Here is a 24781-nt window from a genome sequence, read left to right as displayed (position 1 = left end):
GTCTTGAGTTCATCTTAAAATATACAGTTATATGTCAAAGATATTTTAAAACACTGTGAGACTGTTTTTGATAATAATAATCCCACACATTGTGGGTTCATATTAATTTGGATTGATAATAATATTATCCTCAAGTTTTCCAAAAAATTGGGCGACAAATAAAAAAAACTTATGAGTTGTATGACCTTTTTCTTTGCCGAGATGCTTTTTAGGACTCAACTTTAGTAATCCTAGCAGCACTGCATTAAAAAAAAAAGGGCTTTAATTCAATCATTAGCGTAAAAGAGGTAAATATCAGATCAATTTTTTTTCCCGGTAAAAAAAAAAAAAATCTCTCTCAATCAGATCATGCGTATTTTAATTACCCATTCACCAACTTAAACAATTAATTAAACAAAGACACAGAGAGAGAGCTTAGAAAATTACGCTATATTGGATAAGGACTTTGTCAATGTTGAACTAGAAATATATATGGTCTGCATCAACTCAGGTTTATTTATAGATAGTGAAAACTCTTGTGTTTTAAATGAGTGGTTCAGGGACAAAATGGACATTTGAAAAGTATTGTCATGTTTACAACACCATTTTTTTTAGCTTTTGTGATGACATAAAATTCAGAAAAAAAAAATCACTCTAAAATCCCGCAATGAATTTAAATATAAATTTTTTTATGAAATTAAAAAAATATTTTAAATTCCCATATCTTTAATTAAAACTGTCAATTTGCTATATTGAAATTGTCAATTATTATTTAATAGTTGTTAATGGAGTTTTCAGTCGACAACTGAGCATCAATAATTAACTATCTAGCAATAATTAAGATATTTAGTATTAAGAAACAAGAAATTTTAAACTAATTTTATAACTTTATAAGACTTTTTTGTATTTAGATTTTAGCGTTAAATTTGAGAGTGATTTTCTAAAAGAAAATTATTTGTTGTGGGATTCCATGAAACGATGGAGAAGGTGGGAGAAAAATTCATTTAAACCAATTATAAAGCACCAAACCAACTCCTCTCTTTTTCCTCCTTTTTCTTTCTTTTTTGAGTTATTTATTATTTTAGCTTAACCAAAACACAACCATAATTTTACTTTGAGGAATGATGATCTAGTTGTAGGATTTTATTACAATTATCTTCTAAAATTTGACACTCAATATGAGATCTTAGCTTGCAACTTATACCTATGTTGCAAATTAAAACATAGAAGATTTAAAAAAATTATTCGACCAAAAAAAAAAAATCTTATTTAACACTCTGTCTAGACTGTATGGCATGGATTTCTTATAGCTTCAAAATTTGACATTGAAATACAATTATTTGTAACTTACTCTATTTGTTCCTATATATAAGAGTTTTTTTTAGAAGTTTGTTTTGTCTCTTAATATAAGGGATATCTTGATAATTTTGAGTAATTTAAAAATTTTATCCTCATTGTCTTGAAAAGTGAAAGAGGCATTAATTGTGCTTTACTCACTATCATGATATTAATTATAGTATTGTTATGGATAAAACTGAAAAATTATTGTGCTTTTATATATTTTTAATTAAATAATAAATTTTTATTGATATATGAGATTTAATTGAAAATATTTTATATACAAAAAGGGAAGGAGTATGTTAAAAACTTGTAGGACCCATAGGTTTAAAAATTTTATAGTTAATTTCTAAAAGTTGACATTGAAGTGTGGTATGCATGCTTTACAATTTAACATTAAAAAAACTTGTTTTTGGTATAGATATTTGGGCTCTATTTGGTTTCTATTCCAATTTTTATTTTTAAAACTGTTTTATGATATAGTTTTTAGAATTATTTTTCAAAATGAAATTTTATTTTGTTATGTTAATTTAAAAATAATTTTAAAATTAAAAAATATGTTAATATTAATGATTGTAGGCAGCTTATTATAGTGGTTTATGATAGAATTTGATCAAACTAATTATATTTTTAATAATTAAACATAGTGTGTTTTTTAAAAAATGAAAACAGCTTTAAGATGTTTTCATTTTTTGTTTATAAAAACAAAAAATAAGAATAGTTTTAAAAATAATTAAATCAAGAACACTTATCTAGATGTATTTTTTAATTTTTATTTTTAAAAACAAAAAATATTTTTTGAAAATAGAAACCAAACATACCCTTGATAATTATCTCTCAAAACGTGATCTTGAAATATGAGAATTTGCAACTCATGAGGTCTAGATTTTGACATCCAAGATTTAGAAAACTAGCTAATAAAGTTATTTAAGTACTTTCATTAGGGAAAGTAATTAAATCAATTCCTTGAATAAGGAGTGTTGAAGAGAACAGAATGAGGGAAGATGAAATTTTAACGAGTTCAATTGAAATTACAAAAATAAGCTAAGGTTCACAATTTTTAATTACTTGTGTTTAACTTTCTCATTTTACATCTTTCCATTGCAATTTTATGACACTTTTGTATTTTGTTTAAAATTAAAAGATAATTACATCCAAGTCCCTTCCAAGAGAATTAATCACAGATAAGGATTAACAAAAAGTTTTATTAAAAATAAAATTCATGTTCTTATTTTAACAACAATTCATTTTACATTAATCTTTATTTGTGATTAATTCTCTTAGGAGGGGGTTGGATGTAATTTTTTCTAAAATTAAATTCATTACAACTTCTTCTCCCCTCCAACAAAGATCTTAAAATGCAATTTTATAATGTCTTGGCCTTAAAATAATATTAGAACCATATGTTGGCCCTAAACTGGGATTCCTTTAAATATCTCGAATTATTTGTCATCCTCTCTTTGCTTTCCCAGAAAAGGACATCCAATTCAGTTAGCATTGTGTTGTTGAAAATGGAGGCAAATTTAATTCGGAAAAGCCTTTGTGCCTTTCGCTTCTTTTATAACGTAGTGTGTCATGCACTATAAATCCACCTTTAATTATTTTATTCTTTAACGTATATATGATTGATAACTATTTCACTTATACAAAATTTTTTATTTATTTTTATTTTTGACTATAATTATGATTTATAAATATTATTATGACATATATTATTATAATACTAGTTTATTATTTTCCTTAAGATGATGCGTGTGCAAACAATTTCTAAAAGAAGATAAGTCAATTATATTTTAATTTGTCGAGGATGAGAAATTTTTAAAATTATTTATATATATTAATATGCATAAAGATAATAAAATAAAAAATAAAAATTATTGTTTAGATTTTAATTAACAAGGAACAGCGGGATTTAAAAATGTTTGTTGTGAGGCGCAAATTCTATTCTTAAATTAATTAGGGGTAGAATTTAATACTAAATTTATTTTTTATATGATTTTAAAGTTTCTCCTCATATTAATTAAAAGAAAATTACATTACAATAAATAAATTTTTAATTTTTATATTTCAATTTATTTTAATTTTTAAAAATGAAATTATTTTCAAGCATTGCATGGAAAATAAATTGGAAATTGATTATAAAATCTTTCAAATTATATAAATGATAATTTAATCTATCAAAATATTATAATTTTAATGAAATCTTTAGGTACCTTTATGTCAATAAATTTTAAAGTAAAACAATCATTTTACCCCATTAAAAATAACAAGCCTTAGTTATAATTTTTGTTTAAGAAATCGTAACTTTTATTTTGTAAATTATAAGAGTTAAATAAAAAATTACAACCTGTTAAGTATAATTTTTGTCATTAAAAAATAATTCTCAATTACAGCTTTTATTTAAAGAATAACAACTTTTGTTATGTGAATTGTAAGAGTTGTACAAAAAATTATAATTTATCAAATATAATTTTTATTATTAAAAATAATTTTTAAAATGAAAAAATTTATTTATAATTTTTATTTAAGAAATCATAATTTTTATTCAAAGAATCACAATAAATGATTAAGAAATTACAATTTATCAATAAAAATAAAATAATTTTTTTAATTTAAAATTGATTGACAAATATATTTTTTGAAATTTCAATAAAGTTATGAAATTTTGAGAGATCGTCTGATTATTTACTTTAATCGAAAAGAATTTTATTGTTATTTTCTAAAAGTAAATCTAATTATTTTACAATATATATGGTTTTACACATTTTTCACCAATTTGTGAATTTGTGGTTGCGTTTTTTGTTTAGTACTGTCCGCGTGCTTCTCCTTTTTCTGATGCACGGTCCACTACTTTATCAGCAAAAAAACAATTTTTTTCTTTTAAAGATAGCCCGAATTAATTATTTAATTTTTTTTTATATCAGTGACTTTCACTTTATTGGTGACCAATAACACGATCCTTCATATGCATTATTAAGCAACTCTAGACATTTGGTGTGCCATTTCAAGCTGGACATGACCTCCCGCCACATCCACCATAGGTAGGGATTAATATTGAACCTAAAATTTGGCGTCTTATCCATCAGAATTTATTTAGGTATTTGCTTTTCATTTTTATTTTTTATTTAAATAAAGGATCAAAAATACTAACTAAGTTGTCGGCTTGGAACATTCAATAATTTAAAATAAAAAAATAAAAATATTTATAATGTTATTAAAATTGATATAAAGTACAAAATGATAAAAAAAGAGTCAAATAGGTTAAAATAAAAAAAGGAGATAAATCATCCAACACCATCACGCGCTTCTCCATTACCTTCAAAAATCCAAACCTAATAAGTCTCAATGTCTCATCATTCATGAAACCACTAGTCTCTAGATGTAGGATATGTTTGGTTTTTATTTTTATTTTTAAAAACTAATTTGTAATATATTTTTTAAAATAAAAAACATTTATTTAATTGTGTTGATTTAAAAATAATTTTAGAATTAAAAAATCATTCAATGGTAATGGTTATGGGAAGTCAATGATAGTGTTTTATAATAATTATTAATTAAGGTAAATGTAGTTTTTAATACTCAAATATAATGTATTTAAAAATAAAAATAAAACTAAAACAAATTTTAAGATGTTTTTATTTAAAAAACAAAAATAGTTTTAAAAATAATTGGATTCAAAATACCTTTCCAAACAAATTTTTAAAATTGTTTTTTTAAACAAAAACTATTTTTGAAAATAGAATCTATTTTTTTTTATTTCCTTCTCTCTGTGTTTCACTCTGCCGCTCTTCCACATTAACCTTTAACTTCAATGGAATCCCCGATAACTGGAACTCACAGTTGCTTAAGCTACATTATTTACCTGCTCTCACCCACACATGTTTGCTTTTCTAAACATGTGGGTGATAATCTACTCCTTCAATAACATGTCCCTTGAAAAAGAAAATATCCATAACCTGACACACACACACACACACATATATATATATATATTCAGTTTTTGTATTAACTTTGATAATGTTATAAATATTTTTATTATTTTTTTTACTTTAATTTATTGGATACTTCTGATCAATAATTTATTGAGCATTTTTGCCTCATTGTCCTTTTTATTTTTTCAAGAATTTAGTTTGGCTAGATTAAATCGAGTTAACATTTAATAAAAAAATTCAGAAAATCGTAATTGCCTATTATATCCTCATTATTTTTATCCCCAAATGCATAGCCTAGAATGGCCATTTCTCACTTCAAGATCCTCATGGAGACGCCTCACTATTGAATTTTTTTTTTTTGTTGGCATCATCTTTCATTTGGAAAGGGGAAAATTAAAGAAGAAAAGAGAGAGAGAAAAAGGGGGGGGGGTTTAACAAAAGGGGATGATGTTTTGGAAGTTAATGGTCAATTAGATCTCTTTTGGTCTTTTAATTCGATTATGATTTTCATGATCTTTCACAATATCAGGGAAAAGATCTTTTCTTTTCTTTTTTTTGTTTTTGAAACCAAAAATATTCAAAACTTCACTTAGACAAATGTTTTAGATTTTCTTCTTATTGCTCTTTTTATTGAAGATAATCTTGTTCATGATACGGGTGAACATCTAATGTGAGCACCTATCTCGAAGGGGATTAGAACATTTGACTGCATGTTGTGGGGGATTACTACTCGACTCAACCCCTATTGATAATAAGTGTTTTAGATTTAATTGTTTTCAAAATTATTTTTATTTTTGTTTTTAAAAAGGAAAAATAAAAATAAAATCTCTTAAAATTATATAAATGACATTATAGTCTTTTAAAATATCATAATTCTATTGAAATCTTTGAGAACTTCTGCATCAATAAATTTGATTGTAAGAGTAGGGACTTGGTGTTTGTATTTTTAATATGAAAAGTTTGTGAATACTTAAGAAGTAAATTGTTAGGTTGTTCAAGTATGAAATAATTAGAGCCGATGTGGTAAATCCCATATGGGATAAAGTGAGACTTAATAACAATATAAGCTTATTTTAATATAAACATATAATATAAACACATTCAAATTTAAGTATAAAAATATATTAACTATGTAAGCTTAATTACTTAAATTAAATTTTCTCATTCAGATTTGTATTGAGTGGCTCAAGATTTTAAGATCACAAAATACATGTTAAATATTAAACAATAGTAAAAATTCTATGGTTTAACCTTTGATGATTATTTTATAATTTAACTATTTCCACAATAAAAATGGAAAAGGGGCCAAACTACTCTTAATTTGCAAAAAGCTTGAAAAAAGTAAGGCAAGGGAGGAAATTAAAATAAAGGTACAACATTCATGCGATTTTACAGAAGTGATATTCGTGCAACTTATTTTGTGCTGCAAATATTCTCAATCCTCATTCGTATTTGTTGCTGGTGATGACTAATAAAGATTTGGGACATGAGAGATGTTCTTGCGGCAGCTGTACCAATACTCAGCAACAAGTTTAGAGAAACAAGAGTCCATCTCCATTAGCTTAGAAGGCTCATCATATTCCACCACTTTACTTATATTCACACAAACACAAAACACAACAGTTGTTGTTGTTTTTATTTTTTTATCACATAAAAAATCTTAGATGATGATAGGCATTTAATTGGGATGGGGAACTGTTGAGGGGGGGAGAATTGACGCACCTAAATACACTATTGAACATTCCATACTACTCAATAGACAACTTTGATATCTTATACTACCAAGTCTCTATGATATAAGATTATTTTTTGGCTAGAACTCATAGATAAGATTGGCATATGAAAATCATGAGAAACAACTAACTGACATACCATGTGAGAGAACCATGATCATGTCACTATCTATTACAGTTGGGACTCTGTGAGCCACAGTTATAACTGTGCATCTTGCAAACTCTTGTCTGATAACTCTTTGCAAAATGGCATCTGTGGCAGAATCAATGGAAGCAGTAGCTTCATCAAGAACAAGAATTCTATTTTGCTTGAGAAGTACTCTTCCAAGACAAAAGAGTTGTCTTTGTCCCACACTCCAATTTTCTCCTTCATCACTCACTGTTAAGATTTTTAGAATTATAGTTATGAAGTTATATTTGCATCTTAAAATTTGATTTGAAGTTTTATAACATGAAAATATAGTTTCAATAACATGTATCAAGTTTCAGGATCAAACTCACCATAAGAGTCTAATAGATTTGGTAGATTGATGACTGTTGTTTTGAGCTGGCATTTCTCTAAAGCCTACAATGATCAAATAGCAGACATCAAAATATGTACTTAGTAAAAATCTCATTTAGAATATAGTAAGATTTAATATAGTTATATATTTTTCCAGTGTAGAGGTAATTCATTGATTCATTCACCTTCCATATTTCATTATCAGAGTAGAGGCCAAGAGGATCCAAGTTGGTTCTGATGCTACCCCTAAAAAGAGTGGGTTCTTGAGGAATAATGCTCAGCTTCATTCTCAAATCCTTCAATCCCATTGGTAATATGCTAATTCCATCTATAAGAATGTCCCCTTTTGTAGGATCAACCAAGCGAAACAAAGCACTTACAAGTGTACTTTTTCCACTTCCAGTCCTCCCTACAATTCCCACTCTATTCCCTTCTTCAAATGTGCAAGTGATTCCCTTGAGGACTAATGAAGCATTTGGATGATATCTAATCTGAATTCAATCTTGAAAAAATAGTGATTAGACTCCAACTGTAACATCCTGATTTTTATATAATAAAGAAATTGTGGAATTTAGGTTTTGAGGAAAAAAATGATAATAATAGGAATTTATATTATTTGAGGTTATTTAGAAATAATATTATGATTAGGTATTTAATTATGAATTTAAAAATTTAAATTTAAAACCACATAAGCAATATTTAGTTAAGATATAATACATAAATAATTTTTTTTATGTGTGTGTTAAAAAAAAAGAGAAGGTAGAAGGAACAAAAAAAAAAGGGGGGGTGGAAGGTTGTTGTTTCTAAGTCCCACATTGGTTAGATGAGGGAAGAGAAGAGGTGCCTTCATGTATAAAAAGGAGGGGGTATGTGCATTAGGAAGCATGAGAGCTAAGATGCAATTTAGAGAAAATTGCAACTTTGGGCCCAAAGGTTTGAATAATTAAATTCAAACCTATATTTTTTTTATATAATTTTGGGACTCACAATCCCATTTTTATATTATTTTTCTCTCTTTCTCTCACGTTGCTCGGCGTTTTCTCGCAAGGGGGGATTATTTTTTTTTTCTTCAGGTATGTTCTAACTTTCCTGTTTAGATTAGCATTTAAAAATTTATTTAATTACAAAATTAATTTTATAGTTATTTTTTAAATAATATTAGCTTTCTAGTGATATGATTATTTTGTAGGATAGAGTAAATATTTTGATTAGGATTTTTTTCTATAGGATAGTAAATCTGATGATATGATGGATTAAAAATATAGGTTAAAACTCTTAGGGATATAATAAATATTATAGAATATTTTCTTGAGGTTGAAACTCATGTTTAAGAATTTTTGAGTTAAAATCTAGATCTATATGGTTGAATTTATGTGGAATCTGAGATGTAGGGATAAACCTATGATTATTAAATATTTATTTAAGTATGAATAGGTATTTTTGAGGTTATAGAAAGGTGATTTGAGGCTTCAGGATAATTTTAAAAATTTAATTTATTTTTGGACGAATTTTTAGAATATAGAAGGATGAAATTGTGATACTAGAAGTGATTTGAGGATAAAAAAAATAGTTTATTAGGGTACGAGAATTTTAGAAAAGAATTTGGGAAGTTAAATGAGGCATAAATCTTAAATTAGTGTTAATATGGATTATAGATCTAAGACTTTCTAACTATTTAAATTAGAGTTATTTATTTTAATGTAAAATTAATATATAGTATTGTGAAATAATTATGTAGATTATATTGACAAAGATAGTGGTGAAAAAGGAGTTGTGAAGGGGAACTTGTTATTCAAGACACAAGGTAACCATTATTAATGTGTTGTGATGAGTGTGTTTGTGAATGGTTATGTGTTGTTTTGTTGTTTGGAAAAATTATGAATTATTGAAAATAAATACTGTATATACTTGTTTGAAATTATTGCCAAGTGGGTTAAAAATTTATTTTTATCTATCATGATGAGATATTATTGTTCGGATATATTCCTGTTTGGATATTTGAATGATGCATGACTTGTCAGGGTATTTTAATGTATGGTGTTAATGGGAATTTCTGTTCGGTTAATTATTACCACGTGGTAAGCCCTCATTGGACCCAATAAGTGGCGTGTCGCTTGGTCCAACTCACCTTTGGCCGGGTGATTTGGCGTCCGAGCATGGCGAAAGGAGGATATAAGGTGCAGTCATGCAAATTAAATACTTGTTCGGTTTGTTTGAAAATATTGTTCGGTTAAATGTTTTGTGTGCCCACTTAGCAATCGCATGATTAGTTACATCCGCATGCATCATTACATATTAATTTTTGGTTACTGGGACTTTTAAGTCTCATTCCCCGTGGTTAATATTTTTACAGGAGCGAATCCGGCCGAGAAAGCACCAGAGGTGTAATTATGGTGTATGAGACACCATCTTTTACGTTGCCTCTTATTTTGGATTATACAATGTATCTTGTGCCAACTTAGGACATATTTTGTCTATGGAGCATGTAAACTCTAATCCTTTTTATTAAATGCATTTATATGTCCAAGAGGATTATGTCTGTCCCTTTTGATTCATGACCTAATTTAAATAACATGCTATGAGGACCATGTCTGTCCCTCATGGTTCTAATTGCTTTTTGAGATATTTTAAGACCTGTGGTATATTGTCTTGGATGTATCATGGCAGAAATTTTTCTACCATGATAAGGGTTCAATGAAAAAAAAAAGAAAGAAAAAATGATTTCTTGAATTAATAATTTGCGAAAAATCGGTTTGTAAATTTGAGGGTGTTACACCAACTCATACTTTTTAATTGTAAGGGAAAATGACAAATAAGTAGCCATGAAATGCAATAATTACTTCGAAGTCCCTAGGGAATTAATTGACAAATTTTTTTTTGCTAAATTAGGTTTTTGACCCTAAGCAAAATATTAAAAAAAAACATTGTTGTTTATACTTACAATAAAGTTGTTAGTAACAAAAGTAAAATTGTTAATATAGGAAGTATAGTTGTCAGTTTAATTATGCAATAACAAGTATATTTTTTATAGCAACAACTTCAGTTTAAGTATTAATAGCACAGTTGATCATAACTTCAACTTAGTCATGCAATAACAACTATGCTTCCTATATTAGCAACTTTTCCTTTTTTATTAACAACTTTAGTTTAAGTTTCAACAACTATGCTTTATATCATTTTGTAGAGGTTTAGAAATGTAATTTTACAGAAAAAATATTCACGGTAGATAAGTTCCCATGGACATTAGAGTAATTATCTCATTTTATGATATTATTTTATTATTTATTATTTCGAGGGGATTTATTTATCATTTTCCTTCATAAAAAAGAACAAGTTTTTGAAATGATACATAATTTGTTTAGTTACCTCAAGATTTTGAAGCTCAATCCTACCCTTAAAAGGCCATGAAAGTGGGGGTTTTTTGTTCTCCACTATTGCAGGAGGCTCTTCTGGTATGTGAATAAACTGATTAATTCGTTCAACGGAAACAATAAAATTTGATAAGTTGCAGAAACATGTACTCAAAAAAATTTGGCATCCTGTCAATGATAAAGCATATGATAGAGAAAGTCCTGCAAGGCCTGCACATAAAATAAAAATGTCAAAACAAACTAAAAGAAAGCCTTAAGATGGGACAAAGATTAGGGAAAATTGCTAGTAAGTCCCTCCTTATGGTCAAATTTGTGTTGGAGAACTAAATGACCAAGGTGCAAGCAAATAGACTTAGGTATTAAAGATAAAAAAAATCAAAGTCCCACATCTAGAAGATAGAAGATAGATCAAGAATATATAAAACTTAGGGTGTATCTAACCAAACTTAGGGTGCATGCTTAATATAAAGAGTTTAATATGTATCATGAGTCATTTGATTAGGGATGAAAACAAAAAAAACTAAGACAAAGGGAAAAAATGAAAGAATGAAAAAAAATAAGAGATTAAAAAAATTGAAGAGACCTGATGAGTTTAAAAAAATACAAGTTTAAGCAAGAAGAAGAAGAAGAAAATGAAAAAAGAAAGAAAAGAAAAGTAGTAGAGGGAATATTAAAAGTAAAGAAATCAAAGTCCCATATCTAGAATATATAAAATAGATCAAGAATATATAAAGCTTAAGAATTATCTAACCAATTGACTTAAATTATTTTCATAAAGTTGACTGCCTTCAAGCATGATTAATCTAAAGAGTTTAACATTATGGTACAATCAGATAGGCTTGAGATTTCATAACTCTCTGGTTGAACCCTAATCCTATATGCTTGGATCTTGATTCTTTGGTCTTACAGAATAATTTCAATCTTAAGGAGTGTCTTATTAGCAATTTTCCTAAAAAATTAATTCCACATAAACTATCACCTGGGGGCACAAGTCCTTTTGGGAGTAGAACAAGCAGTAAAGCGGTTGTGAAGAGTGTCAAATTTTGAAGTACTTCAATCCTTAAAATTAACCATTCAGTGGCCACAATATAATAAAAGAATTGCTTTGCATCTGTGTCCACAAGTTTGAGGTAATTTTGGTAAAATCTATCTACCATGTTGAAAGCTCTCACAGTCACCACTCCTAGTGATGTCTCAGCAGAGAAATTCATTATTGGAGCTTTGGTGGTTCCATTGATCCTGATTAGTTCCCTTGAAGAGGCTTGATAATAGTCCTTTCAGCCAAAAGATAATAAGTTATCAACTTCATTTTAGCAGAGGTCGTATAAGAGATTGACAAACATAAATAAGGGAATAGATAAACCTGAATGTATTTCGATGCTATTATGGTGGGAACTACAACAATAAGAACTTGCCATGTGACAAAAACCATTATCCCAATTGTTGCCAGAAGATCTATTGCCCCAGATGCCATAAAGGTGAGTGCAAAAGGTACATCAAAGTCTAATGTACTCAAATCTGATGAAGCCTGCAAGTAAAAAAGATTAATGATGAACTAAATTTAATGTTTATCCATGAATGGAGAGAAGTTATATAAATTAATTAACCAATATAGTTAGAAATAAAGTTATCTTACCCTGGTGAAAATTCTCCCTACTGGAGTTGAGTCAAAGAAAAACATAGGAGCCTTGAAAATAGCATTATTGAAACTAGAAAAGAAAGAAGTAGAGGCTTTTAAACCAAGATGTGCACCCGTGATAGATCTTAGCCACATAAAACCAATACTTATAAGTGAAACTATTGTGTAAACCCCAATCAAAATACCATTCGTTACTTTTGGTACTTCAATGGCTAAAGCAAGCCAAAAAGTTGATGCTACTTTCAAAGTAGTGAAAGCCACCTGTGCTGAAATGACTAAACATAGAAGTAAGGATCCTTTGCAGAGATAAATATAATCCCAAAATGGCTTCCAGCCAACATCTCCAATCTCCTTTTCTTCCTCCTGTGTGAGCTGTAGCCTCTGTTGACCTTTCATTAAAACCTGCTCACTCTTATCATCCTTAGTGAGATAAAATCCATCAGACTCTAAAGGTTGAAGAACATTTATTACATCCTCAAATTCTCCTAGGATCTCATTATTTTGATCTGATCCTGATATTGCTTCTCTATGGGCATTTACAAGTTGTTCAAAGGTTGTCCCTTTTGTCAAAAGATCTTTATAACATCCTGATTGAGTAACTAGTCCACCCTCCATGACAAGGATTTTATCAACTTGTGAGAGGAACTCCACTTGATGAGTCACTAGAATGACAGTTTTCTTCCTTAGAGCATTCATGACACAATCCTGTTATCACATGATACAAACTAAGATTAATCTATTAAATGAGGTCGATAGTTTTATCATAATAGGAATAATGTGAAAGAATTTCTTGTTACATTGAATAGAAAAGCAGCAGTATGTGCATCTACTGCACTGAAAGGGTCATCTAAGAGATAAACATCAGCATCATTATATATTGCACGAGCCAGTTGAATCCTTTGCTTTTGTCCTCCACTCAAGTTGATCCCTCGCTGACCTATTTCTGTAAGATCACCATGGCTAAAAGCATTCATATCCTTATTCAAGGCACATGCTTTTATGGCATCCTGGTATCTGGTCTCATCCATTGGTTTGCCGAAGAGTATATTGTCACGAATTGTCCCACTTTGGATCCATGATGTTTGAGAAACATAGGCTATAGTTCCACCCACCTTAGCCTGTTTTTAATCATCATGAAAAAAGAAGAAAAGACTGTGTGAAGTTTTTTATTTAATCCCGAATGTTATGTGAATTTTGGGAGAGTCGTACTCCTTAAAGCTAGTATATGAGTTATATAATAATGAATTAATATAGACTTTAAAAGAGTAAGGCTTCAAAGTTAAAATACTAGCTTTTGAGATTCGAGAGTCTAATAATCATGTAAGCCATATAATAAAGCTAATTATAAAATGCGAAATGAAAGGCTATGGTATTGCTATAATAAACCTAATCATACACCAAAGTTAGGACACAAATTTGAAGGCACATAATGTTTCAAATTAGAATCACACACTCTAATGATGAATTCTTATCCAAGAATTTGACAATAAAAAAGGATAACAAAATTTTTTGTCTCTCAAGTTGATATCAGTTATTGATTTGGTTCTTGAAGTCTAATCCTTATTGATCAAGTTTCTAAAGTTTTATAACCACACACATTTAGTCCTTATGATGTTATTTTTTCTTTAAACAAAAAGGACTAATTATGTATGGTTTTGAAATTTTAGGAGCTTGATCGATAATAATTAAATTTCAAAGACCAAATTAATAACTGAGGAAAATTGAGGGACTAAAAATTTTGTCATTCCTAAAAAGCATTAAACTAAACAATTCTCTATTATCAACTCACAGTTCCTGAAATTGTGGGTATCTCGCCTAGTATTGCATATATCATAGATGATTTTCCAGCTCCAATCGGTCCACAAATCGCAATTTTCTGCCCCCATTTGATTTTCACATTCAAATCTCTCAAGGTTGGAGATATTGAATCCAAATCCCAACTGAAGTTACCTGCTTGAATTTCCACACTATTAACTGAATTTTGCACCAGGTTTCTTCCAATGATCTCATTGCTTAGCTCATCATCAAGCAAAAATGTGTTGAGACGATCAAAGGAGACCTTAACTTGGATTATAATAGAGAGAGCCTCTGGAATCATTGTAACAGGTTCACTCATGCTCCTTAAAGTGGCAAGAATGGTGAATATAGTTCTAGCATTTAAAGGAGCACTTTGGAAAAGAGCACATCCAAGGAAGATTATAAAGGAAAATATTATTGGAGACATCCAATATAAAAATGTCCCATGAGCTTTTATGAATTGTGCCTTAGCCAGCCACTTGAACTCTTTTGTACGAAGGCTTTCTGTCAAGGTCTTGAACTTTTCCTCCCAAGATTGCAGCTTTATGATTTTCATATTATTTATGATCTCTGAAGTTGACCTTAGACGTTCGTCTTGTGCAATCATAAATTCTGACTGACACTTTTGAATGATCTTTGCAAAGGGCATATTAAGAAACCCACATATTAGAATAGGGATTAAACCAGGAAGAGCACCAAGACCAACAACACCAAATAGGACCCCAACGGACAGAAAAAGTTGTACTACTGAAGTCCACATGGTGTGAAACCACCATGGAAATTCTCTCATCCTATAAGCATCAACAGCTATGTAATTCACTATTTCCCCATTTGAGTGTCTTCTTCTGGCTGCACTTGAAAGCTTCAACTGCTTATTATATATTGCCACCATTAGAGCTGATCTCATTCTCATTCCTAACCTTCTGGATTGAAAAAACCAGTGCCTTTGAGGCAAAGACTCAATGACCTTGCAGATAATCAGACAACCCAGTATGGCAAAACCCTCTTTTAGATTTTCCTCTTTACTATTTGAATAGGTCACAAAAGCATAGAGCAATAAAGGACAAACTACTATAGCAATTGTCCCAAGCAATGCCAGGATTGCTATGAGAAAGTTCTCTTTCATGTAAACTCTTAATATGGACCACATAACCAAGTTTTTGGTACTTTTATTTTTGCTTCTATCCCTTAAATAGGAATCCCATACATGATAAAACTTTTGGTAGGCTAAAGCAGCTTCATCTTCAGAAACAAGAGATGGGATGTCTTCAAGAGCTAGTGGCTTGGAGTAGCCCAAACTCAATAAGGAATTAATCCAAGAGAAAGTCAATTTGCTTAGACAATTAGCACGTGAAAGTTTTGATTTTTTGTTTTCATTTTTTTGAGCTAAAAGAGGCTTTGATATAGTGGTATTTTGAGTGCTCTGAGCAGCAAAACAAAGGCTTTGGAAGGCACAGAAAACAAGTGAAAAATGTAAAAACCATTGAACCAAATCAAATATTTGAATGTTATGCTCTTGGAACAGAATCTCAATATTGAGCGCTGAAACAAGTGTGCATGAAGAGACCCACCAGACAATGTTTAGAACTTGTATAAATTTAGATCTCTGGACTAGCAAAGAAAATGCTAGAGAAATCCACACTAGTCCTCTAAAAAAACAAACTAACCACCTCAGCTGCTTAAAGTCTTCCGATTTGGAAATAAGATCCCACAGTCCATTACTGAAATATGCAACGCTTATAAGAGCACAACAGAATGAGATAGCTGAAAAAACCCATCCCTTTCTATGGCTGTCACTTGCATTGTTTTTTCTGATCAAGCTGCTAAGAAAAGATACGTAAAAAGCACAGAGAAAGAGCACATTTACAGTGTCTATGATGCTCCTTTGAGTGCAAAAGGATGTAAAATCAAAATCTCTGAGACAAATCCATTTGAAATCCCCTGTATATCCAATCAAATGCGTGTGTTATCAATTTGTAAAACGTGAGAAGGAATGGTCTGAGCAATCTATCTTGTTATGACATACATCAAACAGATTACAAACATGACTCTCTTCAACTATGTGCCAGTATCATTCTGAGAAAAGTACAACCCCTCAAATATTTCTAGAAGCAATTAGTAACTGCCAGAGTCCAGAGTTATGAAGGCAAAATAGAATCAACAAAGTGTAATGTATTATGTACCTGTGGGCCTAGCTACATTGGCCATTTTTGAAGCTTCAATGGTTTGATGTTTTTCCAGCTCTCAGGTTTCAATAGTGGGTGGGGTGACCTTTGTCTGTTGCATTTATAGAAGGTCTCAAATTACACATTCACTCTTTCTATTATGAAAACACACGCAGATCTCTTTTTAAGTTAAGGTTCTAAGAAATTTTTTTTTTGATAAAAAATATTTTTAAATATTAATATTTATTTTCTCATATTGAAAATTAAAACCGTAGTTTATTATAAATTAAAAATTATGGATCGTGTAAGAAAGAGACTACAAGTTTGAACACTGAGTGAAAAAGTGAAAAAGGTTGGGGTGAAAACTTTAAACTGTAGTTTTTTGGTTAAGAAAAAAGGAAAATAAACAAATTATTATAAGTATTACTACTGCTACTGTTATAAATGTCATCACGAGAAAACGAGTGTTTTTGTCTCAGCTGCAGATCACTGTGGACAACATGGTACTTCTCTTTCGTACTTTGATCCAATTTTGGATTCCGTTTTGTGTTCATCATCACGTGAACCATTTTTAGCCTTGGTTTTTGACTGGATGTCCTCATCTTCTGAGTTGAACATCTTTCTTGAAGCATTGAAATCCTACACTTCGATTCAAACATTTTCTCAATCTTCGTTTTCTGTGTTTTGGCATCAACAACACTATATATGACTGAGAATAACTCTGGCTTTTCCGTATCTTCCTTTTGGGTGACCAAGCTAGACGATTTGTGAAGGATTTGGCGTCAAGCAAGTTCTAACTTGAAATTGATTGCTCGTATGACTTGTGTTTTTGTAAGGCATGGATTGATGCCTATAACATACAATATAGTTTGAGTTTAGAAGACACCTTAGAGCTCAAAAAGCATTTATGAATATAGTTATAGATTATTGATCAATAAAATTCTCCTATTAATAATAGAATTTAAATATAAGCTTCTATGCAAGAACATATGAGTTACGTTATTATGAACTAGATTAACAGTATGTTTGATTTAAATGAATGGAATACAAATGCAAGGAAAATTAAACAAATATACTGTGTGAATTCTCTTTAAATTTGGAAGCAATTTTGTATGAGGCATGATCGAGGACTAAAGGATACCTTTCATAGCAAAAATTCAATTAGTTTATTATGTTATGAAGAAGTAACCATTTTTGCTACATTAAAACCCAATTGCATGTATTTCTACATTAGCCACAGCCACATATAAAGCTAATCATGAAAAATGTTGGAAGCTATTTCCTTATGCTGTATTGAGTTTTTCAGGCCAAAAAAAAAAAAGGGAGACTGTATTGAGCTTGTTGGAGTGACTGTGGCAACATTGAGTAGCTCTAGTTTGTCTTTGTTTGGTTTTTAGCTTCCTTCTCTAGTTTTGCTGGCTTTTTCTATTTGGAGAGAAAGTTGTTTTAAGGATAAAAGAGTAAATTAATATCTAAACTATAGATTCTATTTGGGACTCTAAACTCATTTTTAGTATAATATTCTCTTTTAATTTTTTAAAAATGGTACAGTCTAATGTCTACGGTTAATTAAAATTAACTTTGATTATTAGTTGATCAGATAATAACAAAAGATAATTTCAAAAACTATAAAAAAAATATATCAATAATGAGATTAAGGTCCTAGGTGCTCCTAAACCTATAGTTTGAAAATTAATTTGCTCTTTTACTTTTTTTTAATAACAGGAATTAATTCTTACAAGCCTAAAATATTTTAAGGATATATGGGATGGAAATTTTTAAAATATAGAAACCTATTTAAAAGTTGATAGTGGAGACTAAATAATTAATTTTTTATTTGTAATAATTAGCACATCATTTTCTTTCTTTTTCTCATTATTATTTAATTTGGATCTTTCTAGACAGTATGGAGACAAACTGATCCGAGTCTCACCAATGTCACACATAATTTTTTTTAGAACTTGTTGTTTAAAATTAAGAAAAATGTGATTTGAAAAAGTTAAACAAGAAAAAACCATAACTTGGATTAGTTTTTTTTTTCTTTTTCAGAAATAACTTGGATTAGTTTAAAAAAGGGAAGAATGACAATTAAATTATGAGAGAACCAATTAATTTAATTTAAGTTCTAATCAATTTTAGAATGCCAACAATGTCCTATGATTTTTTTGACAAACTTGATTAGAAAGGAATTGACTTAAATACCCTAAGGTTAAATATATGATTAAAATTTTAAAAATAAGTTTTAAATTTATCAATACAAAATTGCAAAATTAGAAGTCAAACTTGCAACTCTACGAAGTTGTTAAAATAATAACTTTATTACTTTTTAACTTTAAACATTTATATTTGTGTTCCCTCTTACAATTTAAAAAATAAGTTATAAATTTATCAATTTAAAGTTATAAAATTAGGAGTCAAACTTACAAATCCTTATAGTTATTAGAATAATGACATTTACTTTTCAATTTCAAACATTAATGTCTATATTTTTTCTTAAAATTAAAAAAAAAAGTTACAACTTCACCAATTTGAAATTGTAAAATTGGGAGCTAAACATGCGAATTGTATTCCATGTTAAATTTAAAAAAAAAAGTTATAAATTCATCATAACAAAGTTGTGAAATAGAAAATTTTTTATCTAAGTTACCAAGGGTGCTTTAGACTTTTTCCAATATATCAAAATATCACTTATGGCCTAACTAATTAACCAATCAAAGAAGATATCATAAAATTTAAAAAATAACTAATTAATGAATAATCACTTTTTTATTATTGTAACCAAATGTAAAATAATTTTTCCCTTTTATAAAATCACTACAAAATAAATATTTTTTATAAAATCTCTAAACCATCTAAAAACCATTTATTTTTTTAATCTGAAAAGGAGAGCCTTATATTTAATTTAATTACTTTATCAAAATCATGTTTTCTTTTTTTGGCCAGAAAAATCATTTTTTTCTTAATCTCAAGCAAACAAGCCGTTAATGTCATTCATTTTCTTAATTTAAAAATAGAAAACCCAAATCTTATGTAATCATTTTTGCAAACTTCTCATTGTTACATTATATTTAATGATTTATTTTCTTATATAGCTGATGGTTAACGCACAAGACTAGAACTTCTTCAAAAAAAAAAAAGGAACAAGACTAGAACAGTGTAAAGCTAGATTGAAGAAACATAGGGTGAATTTCAATGAAGACTTGGATCATACTTGTTTAAATTTAAAGTCCTTTAATTTTTAAAATGTTATTGTAGTCTAGAGGTACTAATTTGGTTTAAATATCAAAGAGAAATGACAAAATTAACTTTTATTTAAATTAATATTAAAACTTTTTTACTTCATTTATTAATTTACTTATGGAATATTGTTCATTGCTCTATTTAACTTATTTTCATTTTAAGTGTTTAAATTTTCTTAAGACAACATGTTGGTTTCTATATTATATATTATTCATTTACTTAAGTATTATTATTGAAAAAATTAATCTTTTAGTTCTCTAATTTTTAAGTCACTTGCAACTTAGTTCTTCAACTATGACTCGCTGTGACTTAGTTTCTTAACTATAACTCGTCTATGACTCAATCCCTCAACTTTTGAATCACTTACAAATTAGTCCCTTAACCTTTATTAATTTTTTTTGTGTTAGCTTATATCTCACATTAATAAATAAGAAGAGGGTATTTTAAAATAATATATGAGCATTTTGTTATCCCTCTTATTTAATAAAATTTTTTAAAAAAATTTAAAAATAAGGACCGAGTTATAGGTAAATCACAAGTTGAGGGATTGAGTTGCAGTGAGTTATAATTGAGGGACTGAGTCGCAGTGAGTCATAATTGAGGGACTGAGTTACAAGTGAATTACAAGTTGAAGGACTAAAAGATTAATTTTTTTATTATTATTTATTGTCTTACTTTACTTGTTTATTGCCAGATTTTCACTTAATTTCATTCCATAAAAATAAACAAGTGAAGTAAAGTAATTAATAACATTTTGTAAATAAATGAACAAGTAAAATAAAGCAATGGATAAGTAAAGTAGGAAAATTTAGATATTAATTTAAATAAGAGGCAATTTATCATTTCCCTCATAAATTTAATATCAAATCTGGATGGAAGTAAAATTTCAAAAATTTATGAGTTTTGAATTTAAATAAATATGATCCAAGTGTCTTTATTGAAATTCTCCCAAAAATATATCTTTAAATAAAAAATTAATTACTTTGTCCTTATAGTTTTATCAAATTTATAGCTTGGTTCTTGTAATTTACTCTCTCCGATCCAAAATATAATCAGTTTTTGAGAAAAATTTGTATACCAATAAATTCCCCATTCTCATATCAATATATATTATTTTTTCTTTTTACCCCTAATCTTAATTAAAATGCATTATATGATAAGTGAGAGATATGTTTATATTAATATTTAGGTTAATAAATACAAGAGCTAAAATGAAAAACAATTTTCTACATGTATTACATTACTTATATTTTGAACTAAAATTCAATGAGAGAAAATTCTTGTATTTTGAATCGAAGGGAGTAATTTATTACAGTTTAAATCTAAATTCTTAGGCTCACTTTATTAGCTCCATCAATTCCTCTCTCTTTTTAAGAGCATAAGGGATAGGTTCTACCAAAAGAAGATAATATCTTTCCTGAGATACTAAAAATAATGGGTAGATCTCTTCCAACTATTGCTAAATACACAAAAGCTAGGTTCAAACTCTCAACTATTTTTTTTTAATGACAAAGTCTTCTACTTATAACGATGCAAACTTTAGTTGGTAGCTTCATTAATTCCTGTAATTGAAAAAAAGCTCAGTTTCAATCTTCAATAAAATTCTTAGAGTTACTATTATAAGATGCCTTTTAAAATCTAGTCATTAATATAAGGCACTTGATAGAGTATTAATTATATTTTTTTAATGTTACTCTTATTTAAACTTATTAACTATGAGAAAGAATTATAATGTAAATTTATATTTTTTATTTAAATAAAAATAAAAATAAAATTTATTATACTTTTAAATAAGTTTAATTTAATATTTTTTGTTGATCTTGGTGAGATAGTTAAAGAAGTAATGAGGGTAGGAGTGAGCAGGCAGCACTACGTGAAATTGAGGATATTAACTTTGTTGGCATTCTAATCATTAGGAATTGAAGTATCTGGAAGCCCAAAAAAAAAAAATCTATCTCTATCTAATTAAATGTAATTATTTATCAAAAAATATTTGTATGTTGACAAATGTATTTCTGTACCTGTGTGTGCAAGGATCCTAAGTTGGTGATAGAGAAATGAATTTGGCTGTAATTGCCCCTCCACGTCACCCAGAATAAAAAATGCAACGCACTGTCAGATTAAACTTTAAACATCGATTAAAGTCATCTAATTATGTGTGAATCCAAAAACAAACAAACAAAAATCACCTAATTATGTTGTAAACGTCGTTTTATTGCCATAACGACATGGAATCCTAGTCATTTGATAAAAACTCCTCACACTCTTCAACACAGAGATGGGATTATTATTTACTTTAAATTTCATTTTCAATTTTGGATAGGCACAGAGTCGTTTTCATGATTACTGATGATGTATTGCATGATACTTTTGGAATCTTTTAATTATCAATTTAAAATATCACGCTGGGGCTAGGTTTCACTTCTTTATTTGACCTTTCCTGTACAAATGGGAAAATGTAGAACATTTGGATTTTTGTGCCCAACAGTTGTACAAAAGACTCACAATTTGATAGATAGGAGGATGAGATATATGATGGATCATATTACAAATACAAAGTTGTTATGTTATCCAGCAGCGTTGGTTGTTGAGGGATAAGTATTTTTTATTCAAAAGTGTGTGTAAATTTATAAAATTTATTTGTATTATTGAATATTTATTAAAATTTTTATATGCTATAAGTCTCATTGATCACTTTGTGCTCCTTGCCTGTATGAAAGTGTAGTATATTGTTTTGTTCCTTGGGCGAAAGACTAAGCAATGAGTTAAAATACATTTTTAACATGTGAGTTTATTTATGTAAAAATTTACTTTTTAAAATATTTATACTTTGTTAAAGTTTTTCTTTCATTTATGATTGATAATTGAGCACTTCATGTAAATTATATGATGGGTGGAATACATAAGAAAGAAATAGCAATTCATTGGATTTACTTGAATGTGAGTATGAACCTTGGCTTTCTTCTTTAATTGTCTTTCACATGTATTAGTTTAATTTTTTTTATTTTTTTTAGTGTCATAGGCACAACTAGGGGAAACATAATGTAAATATTATATTATTCGTTATGTATGAGATAGTTTAACTTAGAAGTATTGAAAGATTGAATGAGGTATTTGGTTTTATTATTTTTGTTTAAATCCTTGCGTTTAACTCCTTATTATTATTTTGATTGATTTTATTCTTTAGATTTTTAATAATACAGGGTGTAAACACCATATTTTGTCAAGGCTTTCAGATATAAATTAAAAATAATTAAAAAGCCTAATAAATTAAGTAAATTAAATAAAATTAAAAAAAAGGAAAAATAGGATTTTATAACAAAATAATTAAAAACAAAATAATATCTTCATAACTTTAAAAGATTTTTTGCTTCTTTATTGACTCCCAAATCCTCTCAATTTTGTTTCTATCAAATTAAATGCCTTTTATGTAAATTTAAAAAATCAGAAATAATGGAGTAAAAGTTGAAATAGAATTTGATTTGATATGATTGATTCTATTCATTAAAATAAAAAAAAAAAACTTAGTTGATGCCTGTAAAAGCCAGAGAAGAGGACATAGATGGGGGACATAAAAATTGAGAAAGATTTGCAGGACGCATGAGGTGAAAGAAAGGAAGGAAAACAGGAAAAAATGGAGAGGGAGAGGATAATAAAGAAACTAAGATATAAAATTAAGAGAAACAAGAGATGGACATAAATCCTTATGGTACGTTACTCTATATGTTTTCCTCTCTATCATACATTCACTATTATTTAATTTGCATGGATTATATTCTTATTGTGTCTCGAATCAATGATATACGATTGCACTCTTAGTTGAACTGGCACACATTGGTTGATCCATATTTCATAATCATGTTTGATTCAAATTTGAGCAGTTAGGTTGCATAGATTCACGGAGCACATTATATTTTTATTTCTTTGATAGAAGGAATGAATGTGTATTTGGATCCTAAATTATTGTATTTACTTTGCATGGAAGAAGAAAAATGGAAACTAAAATTGGATTTGGTAGTACGCGAGCAATCATGCTTATATACCAATGACAATTGTATTGGTGCTTGTGGATTCACTTGTGATGCAGTGGTGATTTAATTTGTTACTCTTTCTTCTTTTTTAGTGAGTGTTCTAAAAGATGCTGAGTTCTTTTACGACTCATTTTCACTCATCTTGGGAACAAACAAACAAACAAACAAATAAATAAATTATATATTAAATTAAAATATTAATTGCCTTAGGTTTTGAATTTTTCATAAGTGATACTAAATCATCGTGAATATTTGACATATTATTGATGGACATATTGTGAGTGATATTAAATCATCACAATTGTCAAGTGTCAAGAAAAATCTTTATTCAAAAAACATATAAAATTTATGGGCACATTTTAGGCTATGACATGAGTAATATGAAGTTACCATGGATATCTAAAAGCATTAAACGAGATACTGTGAATGACACTAAGTTATCGTAGGTAAAATAATAAAAGTTATTTATATTTTTAAGTTTCAACAAGTAATACTAAATCATTGTAGATCTCTGAAATCATCAAGTGAGATACTGTGAATAATAACAATAAGTTATCGCAGGTATCAAGCTTTATACTAAAATTTTCTTATTAAATTATTTTCTAGAAAATTATTCTTGAAAGTTCCTTTCATTTTTCTAGGGTTTTTCATGAGTGATATTAAACTATCATGTATACTTAGAGCGTTAACCAATGAGTTGTAAGTGATGTGCTAAATCACTGCAGGTTCTAATATTGATTATTTTCTCTCACCTAAAGGTACTTCGTTGGAACAAATTATTATTTTTAAAAATGGATATAATAATATAATCCAAAATATTAATCTTTTCATAAAATAAATTAATTAAAAGAATTTAAAAAACTTAAATAATAATATCTCAAATCATGTGGACTTTAATCTCTATTATAAGGTACATAGGCCTTAGGCTTTTATCCTAAGTCAAGTCCTCTCATGTAAATAAATAATTTATTTTAATTAATTTTTATCTTTATTTTTACATGTGATTAAAGGGTAATTAAGACATTATTAAAAGGCCAATTAATTTTATGTAATC

The 24781-nt window shown here is 28.3% G+C and overlaps 1 protein-coding gene across 1 annotated transcript; it reads right to left on the bottom strand.

Moving 5' to 3' along the window:
- Positions 1 to 6717: 6717 nt before the first annotated feature.
- On the bottom strand, positions 6718 to 17074 carry LOC129290978 (ABC transporter C family member 8-like). Its single transcript, XM_054928045.1, has 13 exons — positions 16977 to 17074; positions 15962 to 16111; positions 15251 to 15733; positions 14284 to 15211; positions 13292 to 13612; positions 12492 to 13199; positions 12219 to 12383; positions 11835 to 12129; positions 10851 to 11065; positions 7670 to 7975; positions 7484 to 7547; positions 7118 to 7361; positions 6718 to 6841 (listed from the first exon to the last, which is right to left on the bottom strand). The coding sequence occupies exons 1-13, from the start codon at positions 17072 to 17074 to the stop codon at positions 6718 to 6720; spliced, it is 4101 nt and encodes a 1366-aa protein (XP_054784020.1).
- Between the last annotated feature and the right edge of the window lie 7707 nt (positions 17075 to 24781).

This window comes from Prosopis cineraria, unplaced genomic scaffold, assembly GCF_029017545.1.
Source record: "Prosopis cineraria cultivar Desert tree isolate PC_DT_omini unplaced genomic scaffold, ASM2901754v1 PC13, whole genome shotgun sequence".
NCBI classification, from domain to species: domain Eukaryota; kingdom Viridiplantae; phylum Streptophyta; class Magnoliopsida; order Fabales; family Fabaceae; genus Prosopis; species Prosopis cineraria.
Note: the sequence above shows the minus strand (reverse complement) of the source record. Positions and strands in the feature narration are given on the sequence as shown.

Coding starts and splice junctions, on each gene's coding strand:
- LOC129290978 (XM_054928045.1), bottom strand. CDS start 17,074: ATGTTCAACTCAGAAGATGAGGACATCCAGTCAAAAACCAAGGCTAAA. Junction 15,734..15,961: donor GAAGACTTTAAGCAGCTGAG/GTGGTTAGTTTG, acceptor TGCCTTCCAAAG/CCTTTGTTTTGCTGCTCAGA. Junction 13,613..14,283: donor TACCCACAATTTCAGGAACT/GTGAGTTGATAA, acceptor GATTAAAAACAG/GCTAAGGTGGGTGGAACTAT.